General features: G+C 41.5%; 1 protein-coding gene across 1 annotated transcript in view; it reads right to left on the bottom strand.

Moving 5' to 3' along the window:
* Positions 1–333: 333 nt before the first annotated feature.
* LOC135502217 (ankyrin repeat domain-containing protein 29-like) overlaps positions 334–26,991 on the bottom strand; it is a 36,873-nt gene continuing 10,215 nt past the window's right edge. Inside the window, exons 6-8 of the mRNA XM_064794873.1 lie at positions 2,061–2,159; positions 1,099–1,197; positions 334–339 (exon numbers count right to left, since the gene is read on the bottom strand). Coding sequence (XP_064650943.1) covers positions 334–339; positions 1,099–1,197; positions 2,061–2,159 — 204 coding nt within the window. The remainder of the gene's footprint in view (positions 340–1,098; positions 1,198–2,060; positions 2,160–26,991) is intronic.

Genomic DNA, 26,991 nt, shown 5'->3' on the forward strand with positions numbered 1-26,991 from the left:
TCAACCTGGTATTTTTATGAAGGGACCTTTGACAGAGGAAAATAGAGTAATTTCTCATATCTACACCAGTCCTTCTTATTGAATTCATGATTTTCGGGATTTCAGATGAAGGAGTCATTTGGTGTGTTACCTTATTCTTTTTGTTAACATCTGCTCCATGTTTCAGAAGGCAATCTACGACATCAAGGTGACCACATTTGGTAGCGTTCATGATTGCCGTCGAGCCATCCTGAAACAAGATAGACGTACCGGCGATAATCGTAAAATATAGAAAATATATGAATAAATGTGAGCCTAAAGTCACTATCATTTGGGAAGATTCAATCCAGAAACCTACCACTGTAAACAGCGAAATGAATTTTGCTTTTCGAAAAAATGGCGATTTTTTTATTTTTAAGAATATAGATTATTTGCCAATTAATTTGCAATATAAAACGCCTCCAAAAATTGAGCGGCTGAAAAGAAATCATTCATAATATGCATCATTCGCCTACTGCTTTATCAACTTATGATTTTAGAGAGGTTCTGATGAAGAGGGCTTTTAGAGCGCTACCCACTTCTCTTTGTCAACCACCCTTCAGCCTTTCAATAGCGTATCTACGACATCAAGGTGACCATGTTTGGAGGCGGTCATAAGAGCCGTCGAGCCATTCCGAAAGAAGATAGACATACATCGATAATCAAATATGAAAAATTAATGTACCAATAAATGAAAGCCTAAAGTCGATATCATTTTGAAGAGTTAAATCCCGTAACCTACTAAAGTGCAAACCGCGAAATGTATTTCGATTTTTTGACGCTATGAAATTACCAATCGATTTCAAACGACACCAATCGATTTCAAACGACACCCATTTTTGACATTCAATGCAGCTGTCAAAGAGTAAACTTTTCCTTTCACCTGCACTTCACTGGCCATTCACAATAAAAGCCTAGCCCATGTCCAGTGCATGCGTCACAAGGAGGTGTCAACCTGGTATTTTTATGAAGGGACCTTTGACAGAGGAAAATAGAGTAATTTCTCATATCTACACCAGTCCTTCTTATTGAATTCATGATTTTCGGGATTTCAGATGAAGGAGTCATTTGGTGTGTTACCTTATTCTTTTTGTTAACATCTGCTCCATGTTTCAGAAGGCAATCTACGACATCAAGGTGACCACATTTGGTAGCGTTCATGAGTGCCGTCGAGCCATCCTGAAACAAGATAGACGTACCGGCGATAATCGTAAAATATAGAAAATATATGAATAAATGTGAGCCTAAAGTCACTATCATTTGGGAAGATTCAATCCAGAAACCTACCACTGTAAACAGCGAAATGAATTTTGCTTTTCGAAAAAATGGCGATTTTTTTATTTTTAAGAATATAGATTATTTGCCAATTAATTTGCAATATAAAACGCCTCCAAAAATTGAGCGGCTGAAAAGAAATCATTCATAATATGCATCATTCGCCTACTGCTTTATCAACTTATGATTTTAGAGAGGTTCTGATGAAGAGGGCTTTTAGAGCGCTACCCACTTCTCTTTGTCAACCACCCTTCAGCCTTTCAATAGCGTATCTACGACATCAAGGTGACCATGTTTGGAGGCGGTCATAAGAGCCGTCGAGCCATTCCGAAAGAAGATAGACATACATCGATAATCAAATATGAAAAATTAATGTACCAATAAATGAAAGCCTAAAGTCGATATCATTTTGAAGAGTTAAATCCCGTAACCTACTAAAGTGCAAACCGCGAAATGTATTTCGATTTTTTGACGCTATGAAATTACCAATCGATTTCAAACGACACCAATCGATTTCAAACGACACCCATTTTTGACATTCAATGCAGCTGTCAAAGAGTAAACTTTTCCTTTCACCTGCACTTCACTGGCCATTCACAATAAAAGCCTAGCCCATGTCCAGTGCATGCGTCACAAGGAGGTGTCAACCTGGTATTTTTATGAAGGGACCTTTGACAGAGGAAAATAGAGTAATTCTCATATCTACACCTACTTATTGAATTCATGATTTTCGGGATTTCAGATGAAGGAGTCATTTGGTGTGTTACCTTATTCTTTTTGTTAACATCTGCTCCATGTTTCAGAAGGCAATCTACGACATCAAGGTGACCACATTTGGTAGCGTTCATGAGTGCCGTCGAGCCATCCTGAAACAAGATAGACATACCGGGGATAATCGTAAAATATAGAAAATATATGAATAAATGAGAGCCTAAAGTCACTATCACTTGGGAAGATTCAATCCATAAACCAACCACTGTAAACAGCGAAATGAATTTTGCTTTTCGAAAAAATGGCGATTTTTTTATTTTTAAGAATATCGATTATTTGCCAATTAATTTGCAATATAAAACGCCTCCAAAAATTGAGCGGCTGAAAAGAAATCATTCATAATATGCATCATTCGCCTACTGCTTTATCAGCTTATGATTTTAGATAGGTTCTGATGAAGAGGGCTTTTAGAGCGCTACCCTCTTCTCTTTGTCAACCACCGCTCATCCTTTCAATAGAGTATCTACGACATCAAGGTGACCATCTTTGGAGGCGGTCATAAGAGCCGTCGAGCCATTCCGAAACAAGATAAACATACATCGATAATCAAATATGGAAAATTAATGTACCAATAAATGAAAGCCTGAAGTCGATATCACTTTGAACAGTTAAATCCCGTAACCTACTAAAGTGTAAACCGCGAAATGTCTTTCGATTTTTTGAAGCTATTAAAAATTACTTGGCAATTTTATATCGAAGAATGTTACTGTTACTTACACAATCTGCTCAATGATACGTTCCCAAAAATTAAGCGGTTTACAGAGTATCATTTCAAATGTGCATCGTTCTTATGCTTTGTAACCTTACGATTATTTTCATAGATCATAAATAAAAGGAAATATAATCGCAAAAAAGTTAGAAAGAACATTTTTAAGAAGTTCCGTAGTGGGAATCTAACCTCGGCCTCATGGTCCACAGGCCAATGGCGTAACCATAAGGCCATGAATATTTCTTGTTCTTGAAACGGCCTATAGGCCTGGCGCATTATGCATGAGCAATGTGTGGTTTGATCCACCTCAATATCCATGCACAGGTTATTAACCTTAATGAGTTGGCCTGATTCGGAAGGTTTAAAACTCTCTGTTAGTGTCCTTTTTATTTTACCGGAAATATTAAAAGACAAGTCAAAGGCCGAGGATACTAGTACTTATGTCATACTTTTCCTCTTGTAAGTGTGGTAATGTTAGGCTGAAGTTCAGCCAAAAACACAGTTAAGTTTGGAGCAAATAATTCAACCTTTCAAATTCGTTAGTCCTATTTTGCCATCAGAGATTGCATTTGACTGGTCCGTCTGCTGGTGTCCTTCTGACTCACAGTTTCTGTCAACGCTAAGTAGAGTAAAAAATAGTAGGCCTAATAGTAATTATCACAGCAAAAGAAAATGTCATGAGTCTATTCGGGTCAGTTTGCCCTCTTTTTTATGTAAGTTTCACACCTCCCAAAATTATGATTCAGGGTGGTAACTCGTCTGGGCCAAGATACCGTACCTGCCAATTAGGGCCAGCTCCATATGACAATCTCAACAAAAAGACAGGTGTCAATTTAATAGTGTTCCATACAACTAGACCACTCACTGAACACATTGACTGCATGGAAATGAGCACATGTTTCGGTTCAGGTTAAGGTGTATAGACCGTTTTTGATAACAATATACATGTATGTACATACATTAAATAAAAGGCTAAAGGAACTCCTTGGTCATGTTGGTCATGACATGAGGACATGTCAAAAACTGATTACTTCAAAATGGGGACATTATTACCGTTTCTATGACATCGGGTTTGTGTAACGGTATGCCTGACCTTGTCTAATGATGAATGTCCCACTTCTTATACCTAAACATTGAAATGTTTCAATATAAACAAGCCAAATAAGTGCCCCAAACATGAAATTGAGAAATCAATTACAATTTAAATAAACCGGTTTCTCTCAAGTCTATATATCACATAGCTTGCATTACCGGTAGGTTACTTATACAATATTGAGCATCTCCGGCACATTGCTTAGAAAGTGGAATGTCCATAACAATACCGTTGTGGTTGCCAAATGAAAAGTATTTAGCGAAATAAGAAAAAAAGAACAGAATTGGGATTATAACTGATTAAAAATCAAAATTATTCATTAAATATTATGTTTATGCTTTATTTTTGAAACTTTCAGTGTTGAGATACTAACTAGTGTGTAATGAAATATCCTTTGTATTGGGGTCTACCATTATCCGGCGAAGGCAAACCAATGTCTCCACTCACTGAGGCCGCGGAGATCTATCTCAATTGCGCGGGAATGAACCAAGAAGCATGACAAGCTTATGCCCGCCATACACGATCCCATTTTATAGTATAGCAAATGCTATACCATTTTATTGGACCGTGTATGTCGGGAAACTTTGTCGAAATTTTTTAGTATAGCAAGAAATACACGAATAGGTTCTGTCCTATTTTTCTTGTACAATTAAATGCTATACAATAAAATCATACGGTGTATGTCGGGATAGCATTATTATTGTACAATTAACCCTGCATGCTTTTGGCGCGACGAGCATCGCGTGTCTATCGGGTCTACTTCATACGTGAATTTGTAGGTTTGGCCTGCGCCGGGCTGTCCGCGTGGTTCATTGCTCGAAATAAATCAAGGTTAGATAGCGCGATGTGCACGCAATTGTACTACGTGCGTTGCGGATGATGTCATCTACTCATGTCCGATTTCACAGCGATCAGGGCGACCAGGCAAACGATCAATGCGACCCGTGCGACCGTGCGACGCATCGCTATGAAGTATAAACCAGCCTTATTAACCATGGAGGTATTATTAATAATACCTCCCTGATGTAACGAAACCCTTTATATCTGGATGCGTTCATGAGCAAGGCTCACATTACTACACCAAGCCCAGTTATGGCAGCACGTAGGCCAATAACTACATGGAATCAGGTCGACGTCGACATCCTCATTGAGGAATATCGGCTCCGGGGTGAACTTTATGATGTAAAGGATCCGAATTATCACAACAGGATAAAGAAGGAGTTGGCCTACCAGGAAATTGTGGAACAGCTCCAGAATCATCGTTCCGATTGCACCGTGGATGGCGTAAAGAAAAAAATTAATGGCCTTCGGAGCAGCTATTCGCAAGAGCTTGAGAAAATGAAAAGTAAAAAGAAGTCGGGCGCTGGGACAGATGACCAGTACACTCCAACTGTTTGGTGGTTTAAAAAACTACATTTCTTGAAAGACCACGTTCAACCACGAACAAGCACAAGTTCAATGGCGAAATCCCGCAAGAACGTAGACATGGTAGATGATAATGAAGAAACCACTTACGAGGTAATTTTTCTATTCGGTTCTTATTTAGGGGAGCTTGCATACATTTTACCAATTTTGAACAAGTACTGATTTTACAGATTTCAGGCCCGAAATGAACAAAGGTTTACATTAATCAGTTTTTTAGGAACACCTGTTTTATGCTACAAGAATCATAAAACCTACTAAAACATACACAACCTGCAAGCTACCTTTATAGAATGCGGGTCGGAGTAATCATTTAAATGAACTTATTCTGCCAAGGTACGCGTCCGTCATCACTGTTGACGTATCGACGCAACTCATCCCTGATATTCTGTGCTGTATAGGTCGTTCTGTTTCCACCTTGCAGAGACACGTCCACATATGCATCTTTGGACTTCTTCACATTCCTCCAATGACCTTGGCATACAGTACCACGTGCAGTATCTTCCCGGTCGAGCGATCCAGGAGGATAGAATGAATTTGTTTTTTTAACACGTAGAAAATTGTGAAGGGCGCATGCAGCTAGAATGAGAATTTCAACCTTTTCTGGAGACAACAGAATTGGTGCTAAGAACACTCTGAATCTATTAGCTAGAATTCCAAAGGCGTTTTCAACAGCACGTCTAGCCCTGCTCAGTCGATAATTTAAAGTCCTTTTGGAAATATCCATATCACGGAATGGGTACGGTTTCATTAGGTCTTTTTGCAATGGGAACGCGTCATCGCCCACAATGAAATAGGGGACTGCCATTTGACCACCTGTTAAACGTTCGTGCGGAGGGAAATTTATGGTTCCATCTTTCATCGCCGAGTTGAGGTCACTTTTCCGAAAGACTCCACCATCTCCCACACGACCGATGGTTCCCGCATCCACCATTAGGAATTTGTAGTCTGAATCAACAAGAGCAAACAGAACAAGACTGTGTGTACCCTTGTAGTTGTAAAAGTATGATCCCTGGTTAAGTGGTGAACGGAAGAGAACATGTTTCCCGTCAAGGGCCCCAAGACAATGTGGAAAGTTCCATCGTGTTTCAAACCCTTTTGCGATCACCAGCCATTCTTCTTCCGTTGAAGGTAGCTGGAAAAGAAGAATATAGGTATTGTTGAGGAACATTGTATTTCATTGTTTAATTTTTCTCTTTAAGGGCGAGCGTACTGGTGTGTCTGACGATGAAAGCATAGTTGATGATATGGATGAAGCTTCTACGAGTGCACCTCAAACCAAGACGTCCCTAGGCCTCATTCCCCCGAGCCGTGGAAAGAAGCAAAAGAAGGGGGGAATATCTGAAGAAAATGCCATGATTCGAAAGGCTACCAACGTTCTAACTGAACTTAAGGATGCTGCTTTAACAACACCAGTTGACGATCCATGCGCAACATTTGGTACATTTGTTGCTAGTGAACTAAGGGCAATTAAGTCACCACATGTTTTGCAAAGTGTAAAGCGAAAGATTACTATAGCCCTGTTTGATGGTCAAGACCACGACTTGATGAGTAAAACCAGTAAAATTGATGGGTATGCTACCACCAGAAATTATGAAGTAGGCCTATCAGCATCACATGCTGGTACAGAAACAAATGTAGGCATATCTGGGATGCAACAACCACAATCAAGATTGTTTAGACCATATTCTCAGACTCAACATGTTACTGACCAATGTTATGAAGGCGTCAATTGTAGTCAAGTATCAGAGCCCTACGATTATAACCACATCTGATGATGTAACATTTTCATGCTGAAATACAAGATCAATCTATTGAATTAAATCTTCATTAAGAAACAATGTTTTTTTCTTCATTTTTACCTTCAGGTAGTCTTCTTTTAGGCATTCATATAAATGTCTGCACACCTCAGGCACGAATCTTCCGATAGTGGTTGCAATGACTCTGGTAGAATACTCCATACTCTTATATGTTTCACCTGTTGCGAGAAACCGGAGGGTTAATGCCAATCTCTCGCCAGGGGAAATGGCTTCCCTCATGTTGGTATCCGCTTTGGTAATCAGTGTGGACATCTTTACCAACAGTTCATTAAAGGTCTGCTCATCCATTCTCAGGTAGTTTCTGTATGAGGCAGGGTCCTCAAGACGCAACTCGTCCATTAAAAGGCTATATGCCCCTTTTAATGGCCTCCGCAATATCCATTTTCTCGTCCAGTATCTTCGCCTCCTCCTCGTCGTCCGTTTCTTCTTGCGGAAGAAACTCCCACGGCCAACAGTACAACGGCTGCAGAAGCCGCCAAAGCCAGTTTTGATAGTACTGGTGGCATTCTGTTGTCACGAATGGCAAAGCTAGAAGTGCGAGGGCCTATATAGGCCATAAGAACAATACACTGAACAAGACATGACACTTGACATTAAAATCATTTGATGTTACTAGCCAATAAAAGGTCAATCCTACATTAAATTATAACCCCGCCATACACGATCCCATTTTTGATGTTAGGTAATATTTGCTATGAAATAATTATGATGGTGTACGGCGGGGTAGCAAATATTTGCATTCAATTAAATTGGACGAAAAATGGTATAGCATTTGCTATACTATAAAATGGGACCGTGTATGGCGGGCATAATAAAGTTAGAAAAGGGCCTTGAATATGGCACGCCAAAGCGGAATAAATGCAGGACTTGAAAATATATAATGCATCATTTTGAAACATATTGCAACCCTTGAAAAACATGCCAACATTTCATATCACCAGCCATAACCACGGAGGCATTGATGATGTGTCCATATCAATCCTGTCCTTCATCCACGCCCACCCAGAATCGCCCAAAAGTGCTGTACTCAGGGACACCATCGAAATCAGATGGATCCATAGATTGCGCACTGTAGCTCCGCTGGGACTCATTGTCCTAGACTAGTATGTACTGTACACATACATTGCCACGTCTTTTAACAACTTTTCCCTATGTGTACTCTACAGGGTTCCCCCAGTCTTACTCCAAAGACAGGGGCAGCATTACTTAAACCGTATCCCAACACACTCCATGTCACATCCTATCCACTCAGGACAGGCTATCTGTCAAGCTATTGACCCCTGGAACTAACATCGGGACCATTCCGGTCCCAGACTGTCCGACGTGTAAAATACTTACAGGTCAACTGGATATGCGGCCTTTTACTCCCCACAGCCGCACATCTAGGATAGGAACATTTTTCTATCAACAGTCCACGGCCCGCCTCTGCAGGGCCAACCCATCTTGACCAATATCGCCTTTATAAGTGTCTGATGAGCAACTCCTGCGAAACCGTTCACACCACCCCTGGTATAACCCACATGGCGCGCCTCCCCGCCATTCCACGCAACTTTGCCGCCATGCTCCCTAGGAGCATGACGTCATGTCCATCTCAAAGCCATGACGTCATAAAGGGGCCCAGCATCACGTCAACCACTGCGTCTTGACGTCAGTTCCAACACCTCACACGGTTTAAGAGATCAAGCGAAGACTTTTGAGCCTTCACAACGGTCACACAAGCCAATTAAGCTGGTTGCATCTCATCGCATTGCCACGTCAAAAATAACATTTCAAAAACTTATGTCAAGATTTTAAAATATGTATCAAGAAATTTGAAAAATATGATGCAACATTTTTTTAAATGTTGGTTAAGTGTCAGTCCATGATACCACCATGCAGGATCATGCAAATGGTGGCAAGGTGGGGGGTCAACAGATCTAGTTGTAATTTCTACCACAGACCTGTCCTAGGGTACTATGAAGGCTGGTGGATTGGTTTCGAAAACAAGATGACATTGTAAATGTCTGATGGTTCCCGATGTGCTGAATGTTGAAATAAAGTTCTGTTGACACTAGTTTTAATTCGAATTGAATTTAAACCTTAATTCGTATTAAGTGTTCACACTGAAAACGGTGTGGCACGATGCGGAACCGGTTAATCTCATGTTCAGCATCTCTGTAAGCCAGAGACTAAGGATTTCGTTTTATTTTGATCTGGTAGCATGAAGTATCGAAAATATGCTACGCTCTCGTCATTCTGTGACGTCATCATACACATTTCTTGTAAAGCACCTCCAAAACATGTTCAAATATCACAAGAAATACACTCAAAAATAGCAACAGTTTTATGTTTCAAGGTGATCAGATCTTGACCTCAAACCTTCAAAGTCACTGCATAATCTAAACTGCCACCTATCATAGGCATAGGTTAAGGCTCCACAACTCAACCCCTTCGACAGACCGAGATAGGAGAGGATGCCTGCTTCATAACTTTCGACCTTGCCCTTGACGTTTGACCTTCAAAGCATCACAGAAGATATAGATTGGCATGTTGTTCCCGTGTCATAGACTTAACAGTTGAAATATCAGTGGTTTCATTGGCAGGTGATTTGACCTTGACCTTGACCTCTGACCTTCAAGGTCATTGCATAACCTGAATGGGCAACCTCAATAACCTGGGCATAGGTGAAGGTTCCATGACTCTACTCCTCCCACAGACCGTGATAGTTCAAATTATCAAAATTGATATATGAAAATCTCATGATATCTTAATGATCCAAATGCCTGACACTGTACATTTTCATGTCATTTAACTCTTTGGTAACTACACATTACCTAGACTTGGTTGCACATTGCTAACTTACTCAGATGTCAAGATATCTCAAAATATCAAATTCGATATATCAATATCACCATGACCCTGATAACTGAGATTGAATTTGATGCACTCATTGAAATCAGGCACATCAATAACCTAGGGTAGACCTTGTTTCCAAACTTCTAACTTGAATAGGGACAGAGATATTCGCATCTGAAAAGTGTGACAGACAAAATCTCACATCTCAAAATGTCAATTTCACCATGATCCCCGTGTCGTAAGTTGACAATGATGGGCTCATTAGATTGCTAGTGTCCACAAACCTAGGGGTAGGAACTGTTTCTAGACCTCTAACCCTCATTTTAACTGAGCTGTGACAGTCATAAGACTGGACAGACACACACACACACAGACACACACACGCACACACACACAGACACACAGACGCACACACACACAGACAGACACCATGACCAAACACAATATGGTTCCTGTTCTGAAAGAACCAGGAACCATAATAACCCCACAGTTTTGGGGTACGGCTGTTAACCATTTCCTACTCATTTTCCTTTTAAAAAAACATGCATTATCCCTCAAAATAGGCTAAGTCTTTTGTCAATTTTCGTGCATCAAACAGAATTATCACTAAACACCGCCTATTGAAATTGAAAGTACATGATCTGAGCTACCTTTTCATGCCTTTTGTTTTGCCCCAGGTACATTTTAATGACAGGTACAGTACGTCCCAAAAACAATGCAATCTCAAATTTCAGTAAAAAGGCAATTTTAACCCTCCTTTAGCTCCAACACTGCAGTTTTTTAGGTGATGCCACTTCCAGGTAAGGAAGTCAGAATGCTGTTTTTTAATTTGCAAAAGAAAAAAATCCGGCCGCCCTTACGGTTTTCCGGTGAGGGGGTCGAGTCGCGCCCTTCTCACTGGTGCCCATTTTTTGCCCATTCCCTCAGATAACTGAAATAAAATTACATTTTTAGATGTTAGTGAACCCCCCTCTCCCTTGCCCCTCCCACACACTCCCTCAAACAACCTAGAGGCCTTTATTACCCCTGTGGAGGCTTAGCGGTCTAGGCGGAAACGAACACCAGCAACGACAACAACAACAACAGTTACAGTTACAATGCATTGTGTACATGCACGTGTACATTGTGTGATAGTCTATTGAAAATGGAACCTGAAAAATCACAGTTGAAATGTGGATATGCTGTCATATCCAAGGATATCGAGTGTGGTACTGACGCTTCATACCCCAATGACAAGAGTGTGATCCCCTTGAAACAATGTAAGAAGGACGTGCACTGCCATTTGATGCGTTGGATGTCCTCCAGGAAAGCCAGTCAAGTCAAAGGTGAATGGGAGCTCATAGCACTTCGTGCTGGCGTGTTTGATATGAGTTCTCCAGTTCTGGACACCACAATATGCCCGAACCACCGATACAAGTTGAGTTTATCATGGAATCAGCAAAGGAGATGCCAGCACCCACTTCATCAACCCTCTAAAACAAGTCGGAAGCCCAGAAAAGATGGTGGTTCAGTTCATCGAGTGATGTCTCGGGAAATATACATCAAGTGGGGAGTTTTTGTCCCAGTTGGCTCAGGTAAGGGATCAGTCTCAAAATCACTGAAGTAGAAAAGAAGCAGTAGGCCTGTAATGATACCCACTCTGACTAAACCTAACTTTGGTGCAAAACCAACTGAGTGATAACGATTTACCACTTCACTTGTGTTCTTCCTAGAAAGTTGATTGGAGCATTGACTTGATGATCAGGAAGTCCCAGTTATGATTTCCTGCCAGTGCCACTGGAGGTGATGCTTCACTGCCGTACAAAATCAGCATGGCCGGTCGCATTATCAAAACAAGTCTATCATAATCATCATCATCATGTCCTCATACTATCATATTGCACATCATATTATCATTACCCCCATAATCTGGTGCCTTTTCAGCTCTGTGTAAATGATGTGAGGCTAAACATCGAGTATCTGTGGCAAATGTAGAACCAGAAGTAGAACCAGCACCCATGGCTACAGAGGTGAGTTGAATGAAAAAAAAGGGGAGAAGATTCGGGGCAAGCCAAAGTGAATATTGGTTAATTCAGCCTGCAGCGACTGACTTACATGTAAGAAGGTCACTGATGAGAGAGGAGGGGCTAAGCTGAAAACCTTGATGCCATTCTGGCTCCCATCTCCTTGGCAATGAGGGATTCTAAGCCAAACCTGATTCTCCATCAATATCTTTTTTCAGTCCGCTGTTGCCTCTTCCTCTGTTCAACCAGCCGACGCTTTAGAAAACCCAGCAGACGGGACAGAAGGGCAAATTTGATGGGTAATGTTGTTGCAACAGTATCATAAGGACTGATGGTCAAGCACTCTTGAGCTGGGAGAGAGAAATGATAAGAGGGTGGAGACAGATTTTCTGAAATGTTGTCTTTGAGTCATGACTGGGCAGAATTAGCCCAGTGAAAGTTGTCAGCTACACATCAAGAATTCTTGATTTAGAATGAAAGGGTACGACTTTATTGGATGTACATTCATCAGGCTAGACCTGAGATTTTCCACGCCATTGATTGCAAATGCATTGTTCGCATTCTACAATACATCTCTCTTTTTCTAAATAAAATACATGGTGAATTTCCTAAAACTGTTACATGCTGTGTTTTTGTCTCCCTTGACTAACATAACCTGCAATATGAAGGACATCCAGATTTGATGTTCTAGTATATCTAGCGGATGGTTCATCAGGTAAAATGCGGGGCTTGGTTAAAAAATGATTTTATAGCGATATCTTGGGATAAATTTGAACTTTGGCTTTCAGTAAACAATTGTAAATGCCAAGATAGATTTTTAATGTCAGTATACTTAGTAGCGCTAATGTCAGTTTTGAACAACCAAGCCTGCTACTGGAAAGTGGGACTCTCTCCTGATACTATCCTGCACTTGGGCCTGACATGTAGTACCGTAAATGAGGTGTTACTAGTATTGGTCCCTCCCTAATAGTGGTTAGTAGTGGTTTGGCTATTGTCTGCAAAATAGCCTTTTTTCTATGTATCATTATATTAGCTTGTAAATAAATCACCCATTTGTAAAAAAAAAGTGTCCCTGCTTCGTAGGTGGCAGCACTGTCCTCTGCAGACAGGTACAAGTGTAGCATGTGGAAAGTTGTGATCTCTCCTAAGGGACTGGACAGTACCGTAACTCAGTTCATGAAAAACTTCTCCATTCCAGTACATGTATATGTACAATTTAGCCAATGCTAGAGCAACTCCAGGAGAACATTTCACCGCCAACCAAGGAGCTAAAAACTTCCAATTGCAGTACTCTGACGGTGCAGCCAACTGCAGGGTTGTCCTCATCAAACAGTAATTACAGTAGGAACTGCACCTTTGGTCAATTGGCTCCTTAGCAATGGAAGGTGTTACTAGTATGTGAAATGAGCACTTCTGCAAGGTTCTTAGGAACAGGATGATCCCTGCATGTGTTGATAAAGATGTATTAGTAGGTCATACCACATGCCCTTCAGGTGCCTTAGCCGTGGGGGGGGGTCCAACCCTTACAACATGCTCTGGCAGCATGACACAGGCTAATGAATGGGTCAACATTAGCATCCTCACCAACAGGGGGGTTTCTTTAGGTTTTCGGACTGTAAGAAGGCTTACATGTAGCTTATTCAATTACGTTGCCATCAGGTAGGCCAAGGCCGAAATGTTATTTGAAATTCAAATCAGCATTTCAGGACCTATGGGGCCCAATTCCCAAATTTGTAGTGATGAGCTTGTTCTTTTTATGGGGGAAAAATGCAAGTGGAGTTATTTACCGGTAGGCCTACTTAAAATAGGTTAGTAGGCCTAGGCATGGGGGGGGGGGGGTGATCATGGTGGTTGACAGTAACTACTAATCCTCATGGCCAGCACCAAGCATAAATTATGTGTTCATTATGCATTTATTTTATAATTCATCAAGTGTACACAAGGTGGCAGCACTAGCCAATGAGTGTCATTTTGGTGGAAAATAGCACTTTTTCCTTGGTTTATCCTGGGAAAACAGTAAAAGCGGCCGGAAATTTTATTTCTGATTTTGAAAGTAGGTATCATTACCTTTATCATGTGCAAGCCACATCATTCAAAGACCTGCAGTGTTGGAGATATGAGCGTCGATAGAGAGCTCTTCCTAAGCACTGCCCCTAGGTATGCATAATTACTAGGCCTAGCATGACCAAAGTATGAAGTGTTACTCAATGACCTGTTGCAGAATGGAAGATCTCATCAAATACTTCCATTATACAAAGGGGGAAAATCCAGCTATTTTTTTTAGTCTCTGCAGGAGTGCCCAACATTGACCCAAAAATACACAAAAACTAGGGGGAAAAAAGCTAAAACAAGCCCCCTAACTAGGCCTGCCCCTAACTTAGCCTAACTTAACCTAAGCATAGACTGGGCCAGGTCTTAGATAGTGGGGGTCAAACTGATGTTATATATTTGGATTTTGCTAAAGCTTTCGATTCCGTTCCCCATTGCCTCTTATTACATAAGATTCGTTCCTTTGGAATCTGTGGACGTCTTCTGAGTTGGTTAACGTCGTATCTTACAAATAGGAAGCAGAGAGTTGTGATTAATGGCTCGGAGTCATCACTTTTAGATGTACTGTCTGGTGTGCCGCAAGGGTCAATTTTAGGCCCTCTTTTATTCTTATTGTACGTAAATGATATTGCTGAGGTCGTTAGTGACGGTACTGCCATGGATCTTTTTGCTGATGATTCCAAAATGTGTAGGGAGATAGAGTCTGTAACCGACTGTCTGCTACTTCAGACCGACCTTGATAAATTGTACGCTTGGAGTAAACGGTGGGGCATGACATTTAGCCCAAGCAAATGCATGGTCATGAGTGTTACTAGGAAGTTAAATTCGACACACTTCTTTTACAATATCAATGGTTTTGCATTGTCTCGGGTTGATAAATTCAAGGATCTTGGTATTGTCTTTTCTTCGGACCTGTCATGGTCATCTCATGTCAATGGTATTGCAAGCAGTGCAAGTAGAATGTGGGGTATGATCAGGCGTGTATGCGGGCGTACTGCAGACGTTAATTTGAATATCATGTTGTATAAATCACTTGTGCGTAGTCGCCTTGAATATGGTACGGTGGTATTCGACACACATGTGCGACGTGATCTTGAAACTTTAGAGCGTGTCCAGCGGAGGGTGACTCGTCACATTTTAGGCCCTGATATGCCATATGTGGAGCGTCTGCGAGCGTTGTCTCTGCTGCCCCTGTCGTACCGTCGGGAAATCAAGGATCTAGTTTTTATGCAGGAATCTTATTATAATGTCCTGGATTTTAATGCACGTTTTTATATAACCCCGGCTGTAAGGGGCGACGGTTTACGACTGGCGCAGCCGAGATTCCACTCGGAGACGTTCGGTGCCTCATACTGGGTGAGGACACCGAAGCTGTGGAACAGCCTCCCGGTCCAATTACATAATTTGAAAAAAATGCATTTTAAATCGTCACTTAATGTTTATTATTTTGACAGGTTGGATCGTTTGGATGTCGACGACATGTGCACTTTCGTCACTTTCTGCCGTTGTGCAAACTGTCGGCCCACTTAGTGCGCATGTCGCCGGCACCCCGACGACACAACCCATATTATCTGGTGCCATATAATAGGTCTCGACCTACATGGTTACCAGTGTAATGTATGTACGTTTTATTTTGTTCATAATCCAATGTCTTGTCATGTTATATCAAATATTGTACATGTATTTTACACGAATAAATAAATTAAATTAAATTAACTCGGTTGCTAGTGATTTTTGAGAGTCATCAATTGCTGTGTAATGATGTATTAGTGGAAGGATCTTGCATACCTAATCTCGTTAAAAACGGTTGACCCCCACCTTGCCACCCTCTGCATGGTGGTATCATGGACTGACACTTAACATGTTTTCAAAATTTGTGGCAACTCTTTAAAAAAAACATCGCTATATTTTCAACAAAATTCTCGCAACATTCACGTGACCAAACAATACTACGTGACCTTCGGAACGAGCTCTTCTGTGGGATACCTGTCGTCCATACGTGCACAGAGTAACATAAACATGCATGACATTTAGTTTCCGCATATTCGAAGTTTGTAAATGAATCGAAGAGCTTACAATCGAATCAATAGGTCTGGTTCAATATCAAACTTTTGGCGCTATCTCACAGAAGTACCACTGCAAGCTCGCGTCCAGGTCTTTCATTCCATAAAGGAAAGTCACGTGGTATTTTTTGTCACGTGAATGTTGAATTTTGTTGAAAATGTTGCCATGTTTTTTTCAAGGGTTGCAAAATATTTTTGAAAACAAGTTAACCTACATTTTTAGGAATTGTTGCATTATATTTTCAAATTTCTTGATACATATTTATTAATCTTGACATAGGTTTATGTTAGTATGTTTTTTCAAGGGTTGCAATATATTTCAAAATGTTGCACTGTATTTTCAAGTCTTGCATTTATTCCGCTTTGGCGCGCCATACTTGAATATTTTGCCTCTTGCATCTTAAATCACTTCTGTTCGTATTGTGATCAACACCATTTGAACAGAGAATGATTGATTTAACCAGCCTGACAACTGCAAAAATGCTGTTGGTTCTTTTTTTTATAAAACCAGTAAACCTCCGTGATTGCCACAGGATGGACACATTTGCCACAGGTTTTAAGATGTCTATATAGGGCGCCTAGTCAATAATGAGGCAATCCAAATTTCAACGTTAGGGCGTGATACATTCAGGATAATTCTTTTTTTGGCTAAAAGATCGGATTATCTGATAATGGATCACCAATACCGACCTACTATAAAGGCCAGCCCCCCCCCCCCCCCTGCACCCCAACACACCCACACGCACACACAAGCTGGAGCTTCCGCTCATAAATGCTGTTCAGGCGATGAAAAGGCCTTCGTACAAAAATATATTCGTCCAATATTTGAGTCGATAAAGAATAGATTAAAATATCCTTACATTATTGAAGATATTGTAAAAAAATTTTCTGTCCACGAAAAACAAAAGGTCGCTTTGGAAAAGAGAAAAACTTGGGCTGAAAAATGCGAAAAATGCCACAAGGATTTCGTTTCACGAAAGGCCTCTGTAGACAAACTCATGGCGCGGGAAGAAAAAGCTGTCGAGACATGAAAAAAAATGAAGAAGTTATGACAAAATGTCACTGTTTCTTCGATCATAAAACCACAGCTTTGCAAAGTTGTAAGGACTGTCTAATGCACTGTTTGCCTGTTTTGACAGAATCTATCAAACCGTTTAGCGGAAAGCCATGTGGAAAAGGACCTGGGGGCAAGAAAACACAATGACTTTTAACGAAAACAGGGAGGAGAAGGGCTCCTTTAAAAACATCTTGCAAAAAGAGCTCCATTCATGTCATCTACGATCCGCGAGAATATTGTATTCCTTTGAGCGCGAAAACAAACCCACAGCACAAACCAGAAAGAATGACACTAGCACAGTATGAATTTTACCTTTACAAAAAAATATTTGGCAAAGAAATACGCAAATAAAACAACAGCGCGCAGCTTAAAACAAACTAACTCTTCGATAAGAAACAACATTTGTAACAAAACAGTTTAAAAGAAGCTTGCTGGAGCTGACACGCCTGGGATCACTGTTAGTGTTGTTGTTGTTGTTGTATATATTTTTGTAAATGAATTATATAGCCTGTCCTGTGAACATAAGTATGAATACTTGTATATGAGTGAAACGCAATCGCTCCTGCTGTCTGTATATTAGAAAGGTACATTCTCTTGTTTGTATCATATAGCAGAGAAAGGCAAGAGAGCAGTTCCCAATGTCCACGCTCATTAGGGATTTTTTGTGAGCTCTCGAATCGTTTATTCGTTAAGATCTTTAACACAAGTATATCCCCGATCTTGACTTATGATGCTGATTTATGGGGCCATGAGGAGTTCACGTCAATTGAAGGAGTACACTATTATGCATGCAAGCGTTATATGAATGTTTCAAGAAAGGCCCATAATACTGCGGCTTTGGGAGATTGTGGCCGCCGTGAGTAGCTTCCTATTCCAAAACCAAGGTTCTGAAATACTGGTTACGATTGATGCAATATGTATATGTCTTGTATCTGCCTTTGTAAGACCAACCGTTCAATCATTTATAAATATCATGTCTACAAAACGTTATGAAATTTTACGAAATGTATCGGCCACGTATCTGCAAAAAATAAAAGAGCGGAGGCGTTAGTGTATGTGTATGACAATGTACATAAGGAGCATCGTGTCTTCCTATTGTATCATCCCGGTGTATATGTCTACATTTTCATGCTGTAAAGGGCCGGTGGCATAAAAATCAGTTGAAATAAATTGAATTGAATTGTACTGATAGACAAACCACAGGGGTGCCACTAAGTGAAGACCCGTTTTGAAATTAAGAAAGTGTTCGCTGCTAGAATTCCCTTTTTCTCAGTTGTTTATAAGATCATGTTGGAGATTCTACTAAGAGTTCCCACTCAAGAGAAGAAGCAACGAAATAAAAAGGGAAACGAACATGCATGATGTGCTTCAATGTGTCATGTTCAATTGCTCTGTCCCTATTTCTCTTCTAGATTTGAAAATGTGTACTTAATTAATTAATTTAATTAATCTGTGCTCGTTGCGGCATCGGACTGCTTGTACTCTGCTACGCGACGAATGCCCTCCCGTGGACAGCGCGGACCGATAGCGTCGAATTTTTGAGCGCTTACACGAAGAGCGGAAAAGATTCTTAAAGCACAATACCACGGGAGGGCATTTGTCGCAGGCGTCGAATGATGCACATTTCAACGCCCTGGGACCCTCGGACTTTGGGCCTTGGACTTTGGGCGTTGAAAGGGACATTATACCTACTACTGATGATGACCATCGGCCCTTCTGGCCGAGGAGACCAGCTGAACTGAGATTCTCGCCTCATGAAGATGACAAGAGGATGAACACGAGACGGAGTGTTCGCGTTGAAATTATGGCAAGAGCCGAATGTAATGTTTCATGGTCAAATTCTTACCACTACCCAGATGTGTATATCAGTACTACTCGATTGCAGGACTGTCCGCCTTTGGACGAATTGCGTATTAGTCAAATGAAACCCGACGACAATTTCGACGCTCAAATGACAAAACGGGTAGTTTCATATCCTGCAGCTTTTTCGAGGATATAATTTGGAATTCAACTCGAGTCGCAATAATTACACAATAATTGGGAATTGCGTTCATCTCCATGTAACAATTGCAAATAATGTATCATCTCCCGTAAGAAGACATGCATTGCCCGGCATTTTTTCACTTGCTCGGCCTTAATTTTACTCGCTCGCTGTTGCCGCAATGGACCTGCTGAGCGAAGTTTTAGTCATATGTATGCGCATTTTGATGTAAAAATCTCGTTATTGCACCGCCGGCGTGAATTCGCAAAACCTACTACGAGTATATGTAGCATGCCGCTACTCACAGAGACGTATTTTTCAAAGACCTTGGGCTAATCACAAACAAAAGGCACAAGTACATGTAGTGACTGCGCCTATGGCAAGCGGAGTGTCCAGTAATTAAAAAAAACTAGTTTTATTCAAAAAAACCTGGTTGTTTACCTAATAAACTAAGTTTATTTGGAAAAAATATAGGTTTTTTTAAAACAACCTTGTTTATTAGCTAATAAACCGGGTTTCTTTAATAAAACCAAGTTTTTTTTACTTTCTTTCCTAATAAAGTAGTTTTTTTAACAGAAACTAACATTTTATGCGAAAAAAACCTGGTTTATTACCTAAAAAACTTGTTTTTTACCACATAATCGTATAAAATATAAGTTTCTGTACAGAAATGTCAATTTATTCAATAAAACAAGGTTTATTACCAAAACAACCTAGTTTATTTAAAAAAATTAAGTTTATTACTAATAAACCTAGTTTTTTAAAATAAACCTGGTTTATTAGAAAACTTACATTTTTAAACCTCGATCCTACCTACATTGAGTTATCTGGGATGAGGTTAGTGTCTCACTAACTAGTTTACAGAGTGCAGTGCAGTGCAGCATTAGTACCACGTGGTGCCGAGGTTGCCCATCCTCGTCCCGAAAACATTGCGGATGTGTGTACATGGGGCGAGGTAGAAAATACAAGTTTCTCGATAGAAAGTAGGTTTTTGCACGCCGTTTGTCCAGTTATTCAAAACAACCTACATTTTTACAATAAAAACAGGTTTTATTGCAAAAAACTAAGTTGTTTTGTATAAAACCAAGTTTTTTACGTAAAAAGGTAGGTTTATTAGCCATTTGTCCAGTTATTGTTAATAAACCAAGATTCTTTGCTATAAAACTAAGTTTATTACCACTGGATGAAAAACTTATATTTTAGGGAATAAAGCCAAGTTTATTTGTTAAACTTGACATTTGTGGATAGAAACAAGGTTTATTAGGTAAAAAACTTGGTTTTATTAAAGAAACTCGGTTTATTAGCTAATAAACAAGGTTGTTTTTAAAAAAACCTATATTTTTTCCAAATAAACTTAGTTTATTAGGTAAGAAAACAGGTTTTTTGAATAAATCTAGGTTTTTTTAATTACTGGACACTCCGCTTGCCATATGCGCCCGGTGTTAGATGCATCGATATTATTGAGAGATAAGCCTAACCATGAATAATTGAACATCACGTTTTTGTCTCGTAAACGAATCATATTTTCCTCTGAAGCTGTAAGCGTAATATTTTATGTTTTATGTGCTCAACATCACATTTCACTTTTCATGGCTACTGTTTTTCCCTGCGGCAAAATTTTCATATTGCTGACTAACAAAGAAATTTACCTTGTATTTCCTTATGTCTAACCGTTAAAAACAATTTGTGCTTGGGAAGTGAAGCTGCGAAAACAAAGAAAAAATATTTCGACAGACATAAATTGTGTAGTATACATGTTTTGAATTACTGGATATCCTCACCTCCAAGACACAGCAAGGTTTTAGCACAGTGTACATTGAGAGGTACAATGGGTGAAGGGTTTATGCAGGGCGTATTAAAGCACCGGCCCGGACCGCGATTTGCATGTGAATATAGCCAGTAGACCAGCCCCTATCAATAGAGAGGAAATGGATCGACCACAGAGTAATAAAGGGTAACACTTAAGGTTCCCTTTGTAGTGGTGAAGAGACACGTGTGCCCCAATGATTATACGGGTTGTTTCAAAAACTACTACACTCAAAAAACCTTGACGAATATTCTTGACGAGAAATTTTAATAACCGATTTTATTAATACAACACAATGGAAAGAATAACTTTGGTATTGTTGTTCTTTAGGTTTGCGCGCTGGACAGTATAAGTAGCATACATGACAAAGGAACACCCTCTCCAAGAATGGAGAAAAATCCTAGTTATTATTTCAAATGTCACTGATCTTGCTCCATCACTGGAAGATATTCAAGCCCATCACCCTCCTCGTCATCGTTGGCTTCTACTTCATGTCCTCCGTTACCATCGCCATCTTCATCATTGCCATCACCCAATATACCGGCGGCGCGAAATCCGCTGATTACGACATTCGGGGGAACTTCATCCCATGCTGCCCCAATCAATCGTGCAACATCAAGGTGGCTAATGGGCGGGCACTGTCCATCAACGGTGTGCGCCTCCTTCCATGCGCGCCAATTGGAACGGAGCTTACTTTTAAAACTTCCCATGACAGTCAAATCGAGAGGCTGTAAAAGCGGAGTACATTTGGGAGGTATCAGTTCAATGATACCACCTATCTCAACCACTCGCATGGCGACATCATCATTCAGGTGTACGCGTGCCCTGTCCCACAGATGGATATACGGTACGTCAGCCCCAACAAATGGTATTACAATCTCCTCGATGAGATCCAGCAAGACTTGAGTCCTGACCCAACCAGTTTCGGTGTGAGCGATATGGACATTTGGCGGTGGATTAGCTCTTAACTCTTCCCTTGCAGCAATTGTTGGTGTTTTAAAGGTAATGTGGCATGGCATCTTCCTTCCGTTGCTGGTTATGCCAAGGGTTACGCTACATCCAAGGCGTGTATTCCCACGCGATGACTTTATGTTAACTTGGCGATTGCCTTTTGTATCGGATGTGTAATTCGGCAATGCGTCGAAAAGAGCGAATGTCTCGTCTAGGTTTGCAATGAAAGATGGTGCGGTATCTCGAACTGTGTTATGAAATGCATTCCTAAAGTTGGTCACCACCTCATTAGCATGTTCCGGAAGTTGCTTGTCATCCTTGGTTTTCCGTCGGCATGTAATGCCGTGTCTTTTAAGGAAACCTAAACGCCATCCGTTAGATGCGGTGAAAACGGAAAGTGTCGGCTGCTCACGCAAAATAACCGCTTGACGGTCCATCCCAAGGTCATCCCACCAATCTGTGTACAACCGTAATGCCTCGTGGGATATCTGTCGTCCTGCGATGGGCATACCTAGACCACGTTGCATCATAAACCAGTCGTACAAATTTCTTTCCATCTCCGGAAATAGTCCTGAAAATACAGAAGGCAAAAGGCATGAATTAAGCGGTGTCGCATCGCAATTTTCAATGCTAAAGGTTTCAACACCTCAAGCAAAATTGAAGAAACATTATAGCAAAAATCGGTAAGGAATTACACTAACCTATTCCTCTCTCAAAGCACGCTTGCTCAGTTCCTCTTCTCTTTGAGTCCTCTCGATGCTGGAGGATAACCCCCTCATCGTTTAACCAACCAAAGAACGTATACCGTGATAAGTTGTTGTCTTTTGCAAATGCAGAAGCTGAAACATTTTCATTATTTGCCTGGAGGAGTCTAAAATCTGTGAGCAGTTTGACCTTTTCATTTAATGAATAGTGGCGACGGCGTTTAGGGGCAGGCTGCGGCTCCATAACTTCTTCCTCCATCCCTTGCTCAGTTCGTGGCAATGCTCGGTTCGTGATAATGCATGTAGTCCTCGGTACGGAGGATCTTCATTTCCCAATGACAATGACAATTTGTGTTCATCCCAATACTTTGCTTTTAAAGGGTTAATAATGAGGGTCGTGTCGTCGATGCCCATTGAATTACAGAACGGGATTCCACTTCATTGGCGTGATGCAATCGATCTTCAAGCCACGAAAACCAATCTTTAATAGAGTGAATGCTCAACATGATTAGGCCCAGTTGATTTCCGATGACCCATCATTCAAAGGAATGGGTGTTTCTAATACCAGCTAGATACATGTAGGCCTCCTATCGTGGGCCTTTTTTAATGTACAGAAGTACATCCCGAGCATTGTGTGTCTTGGAGGTGAGGATATCCAGTAGTTATTGTCAACATGCCGCCTTAAATATGGATTATTTCTCAGCCTGTCAAGTCTGATTTTTCATGCTTATGAGGTGTTTTAGTAAGAGTGATCTTTAAGGACTCTCTGGTCGATAACATTGTAGACTGTGTATTTTGGTGGATGATGCAGGCGTTATTATGCAGGTATGATGCGATAATTCAGAAAGTGTATTTTGGCGTTTATCAGGCGGGCATCAGGATCGTAAGAAGTTATACGCACATTGAGAAATACCACGTTCTGCTGCTCACAGAACGTGGTATTATTCAATGTGCGTATAAAAGGCTAGTGTTACCATCATTAAGTGCATTGATTTAAATACATGTACGTACATGCGGCTTTCCGAGATCTGACCAATAGGGGTTGGACTGTGCCTGGGATGCTTGAGATGCCGCGGTACCACATACATAAAATGGGAATCCTCCCTCTTCCATGGTGGAATCTGACTATGACAAAGTTAGGCAATGGCCGTTTTCAAAATGCATCTCGTTAAATGCAAATGATCATGCGGCGTTCCGGAGCTGCAGTGAGATGACGCATCATTCATAGGATTGCCATTTTGACATAATTCAACACAATGGTTCACAATGCTTTATTGTAATGCGAAAATCATCGCATCAGCGGAAATTCAATCCGCCTTATACGAAGTTTATTGAAAGCAATGCAAAATCGATGTGGCAAATGGTAATAACGAAATTGATGCGATTAAGTGCTTTCAGTCTATCCAACCATGTATACATATACATGCACAAAACGAAAATACATATAAACAAAATGCCCATTTCCTTACAAGAAATGGCCATTTTGTTAGTTCATACTTACCTATGGAACACTTTTGCATGTTACTCCATTTTGACTCAAACACAAGAGTATCCCTTTAATTTTCTAAAGGGAGAACTGAGTTAACAGCTCGGCCGCCAGGCGGCGCCCTGACCGATCCCGCGAGATCGCGCCGATCTCATGCCGCCATATTCAGTCTTACTCTTGAGCGTTAATAAAGAATATGTCCCGTTTGTGGGGACGGCGGGAGGGCCGTGTTCCATAGGTAAGTATGAACTAACAAAATGGCCATTTCTTGTAAGGAAATGGGCATTTTGTGTCATTCAAACTTACCTATGGAACACTTTTGCATCGAATCCAAGCAACCTATTGGATGTGGGAAACGAGGACTTACCTAAGGCTGAGCTGTTGTTCCATCAAGGAGGCACCACCGGCATATTAGCTAAGGAGGACCGCCAGGGGAAAGAAATGGGGAGAACCGGGGGACCGGTATTTTGGTCTCGGTATTACAATCGAATTATAGAGAGTAATAGACCCATTCTCCGGAAAGCGCTAGAATTGTGTAATAAAACCATCTTCTTTCCGGCAACAGAGCTTAGAGCAAGTAAGGCATGTTCAAGGGTGTAGAATGAGTTATTGCTAAACAACAATAAGAAATTGCGTCCTTTCTAGTCTACTAGGGGTTGCCTGGATTGTTGAAGATAGGGCATATCAAAAATGGCGCAAGATGCGCGTTTGACTCTTCAATCGGGCTCCCCCCTCTTTTGATCTAGCCAGGATAAAAAAACATGCCCCGCATGCACACAATCGGGCCGATTGTGTGCATGCCATCTACGAGGGAAGAAACGTCTCGTAGGTAGAAACGAGAGAATGTGGAGTGATTACTCCAACATGCAGCGGAAACGACTTCTTGAAGAGCAACTCATCGGTAGTTAGCCCAGGAGGTGGCTAGTGCTCTAACTTCGTGCGCTGAGATGTTAGCTAACGTACGAAGATCAGAGGAAGTCCTCAAGGTGTTGTAGGAAAGACGAATAGTCTCCACAATCCACCTTGAAATAGTGGCGGCCGCTATCTCTCGTTTATTTCCCTTCTTATAGGACAAAAACAAACGCTCTCTCCCCTGGCGGATACCGGGAGGTTTTGTCCTATTTATGTAGAACTTTAGGGCCCTGACGGGACATAAAGTTATGTCAGGAAGATCATAAGAGATCGTTCCTGACAGAGAGGGAATAGTAACCGGGGGCCGAGAGGCGGCCGGTCCCTGATTCTTCGCCAGAAAGCCTGGTATGAAAGCCAGGATAACCTCCTCTCCCTCTCTAAAAGCCAGCTTCTTAAAAGAAAGTGAATGGAGCTCTGATCTCCGTTGGGCGGTAGCCAAGGCTACTAGAAAGACCGTTTTGAGTGTCAGATATTTCATGGATGAAATAGACATGGGTTAAAAAGGATGCCTCATGAGCACCTTAAGGACAACAGAAACATCCCATTTAGGGATGTTGTGAACCGGTCTAGGACGCTCTAATAACATTCCTCTGAAAAGAGGGGTTATTTGGTCCTCCCAACGAAGATCCCAGGTGCTAAAAACACGGAGGGTAGAAGCGATGGCGGACTTGTACCATTTTATAGCCGTGACAGATAGTTGTCTTTCCGTGAATAATTCAATAAAGAAATCAACTAATCTGTATTTTGAGGGAAAGATCGGATTAACTCCGTTCTCCCTGCACCAGGAAGTGAAGGTAGACCACTTTCCTTGATACACATCAAGGGTTTACCCCCTTTGAGGTGCGGACATGCGTTTGACAGCGATGTCCGAAAAGCCTCTCTGGTGGAGATGCAACTGGATAAGTTCCAGGCGTGAAACTTGAAAAATCCAGGGTTCTGGTGGTAGCATCTCCCCAGGGGGTGCCACAGGAGGTGCTTCCAAGTAGGAAGACTCCTGGGGTGGTCTATCAGGAGCTCCAGCAAGGCTGGGACCCAGGCCTGATTTGGCCAGCAAGGTGCGATGAGAGTTATTCTCACCGGGTGGCTGGTCAAGATCTTGTTCAGGACTGGTTGGATGAGAGGAAGGGGTGGAAATGCATATGCGTTCAGCCCGACCCAAGGCTGTCGACTTCCAGGGCCTCTTCGTCCGGAAGTGGAGAGTAATAGATGGGAAGGCGATTGTTCAGCCTCGTGGCGAACAGATCTCCTTCGGAGATTGCCAAAGGCGACAAAGGTCGTCTACAATCTCCTGATGGAGTGTCCACTCTGTCTGGACTAGTTTGTCCTGACGGGACAGGGCGTCGGCAAGGATGTTGCGTTTGCCCGGTATGTGTCTGGCACATATCGATACTCCAAGGTCGGCACAAAGATGGTAAAGCTCCCAAGTTAGCTGGCAAAGAATGCCGGACTTTGTGCCTCCCTGTCTCCTGACATATGCTACTACTGTAGAATTGTCGGAGAACAGGGTTACTCTCCGATTCTTCAGGTGAAGGGAAAGAGCCCTCACGGCAAGAAGGACAGCCTTCATTTCCAATATATTTATTGAAAGAATGGTCTCCTCCCTTGTTCATAAAACCCTTATGGACATGTCCCCGTTGTTCAGATGTGCTCCCCACCCTAGTAGAGAAGCATCTGTGAACAGGGACACTTCTGGGGGCGGTGGAGCAAGATCTACACCGCTTTGGAGACGAGTCTCCGACTTCCAGAAGTTCCAGACGTTCTTGAGTAGGTATTGAGGTATCAATACCAACTTGTCTAATGGGTCCCTGTGGGGTTTCCATAGAGACATTAGAAACATCTGGATGGGACGCATATATAGACGGCCAAGAGGGATTTGGTCTGCTGCCGAATTCAGAGGTCCCAAAAGGCTCAAGCATCGCCTTGCGGGAGCTTGAGTCCTTCCTCTGAATTCTGCGACGAGACGGACGAATAATTTTCTTTATCCTGTCGAGGGGGGGGGGCAGCATTTTCCCTATGGCCGTAAGGAACCGAACTC

Source organism: Lineus longissimus, chromosome 18, assembly GCF_910592395.1.
Source record: "Lineus longissimus chromosome 18, tnLinLong1.2, whole genome shotgun sequence".
NCBI classification, from domain to species: domain Eukaryota; kingdom Metazoa; phylum Nemertea; class Pilidiophora; order Heteronemertea; family Lineidae; genus Lineus; species Lineus longissimus.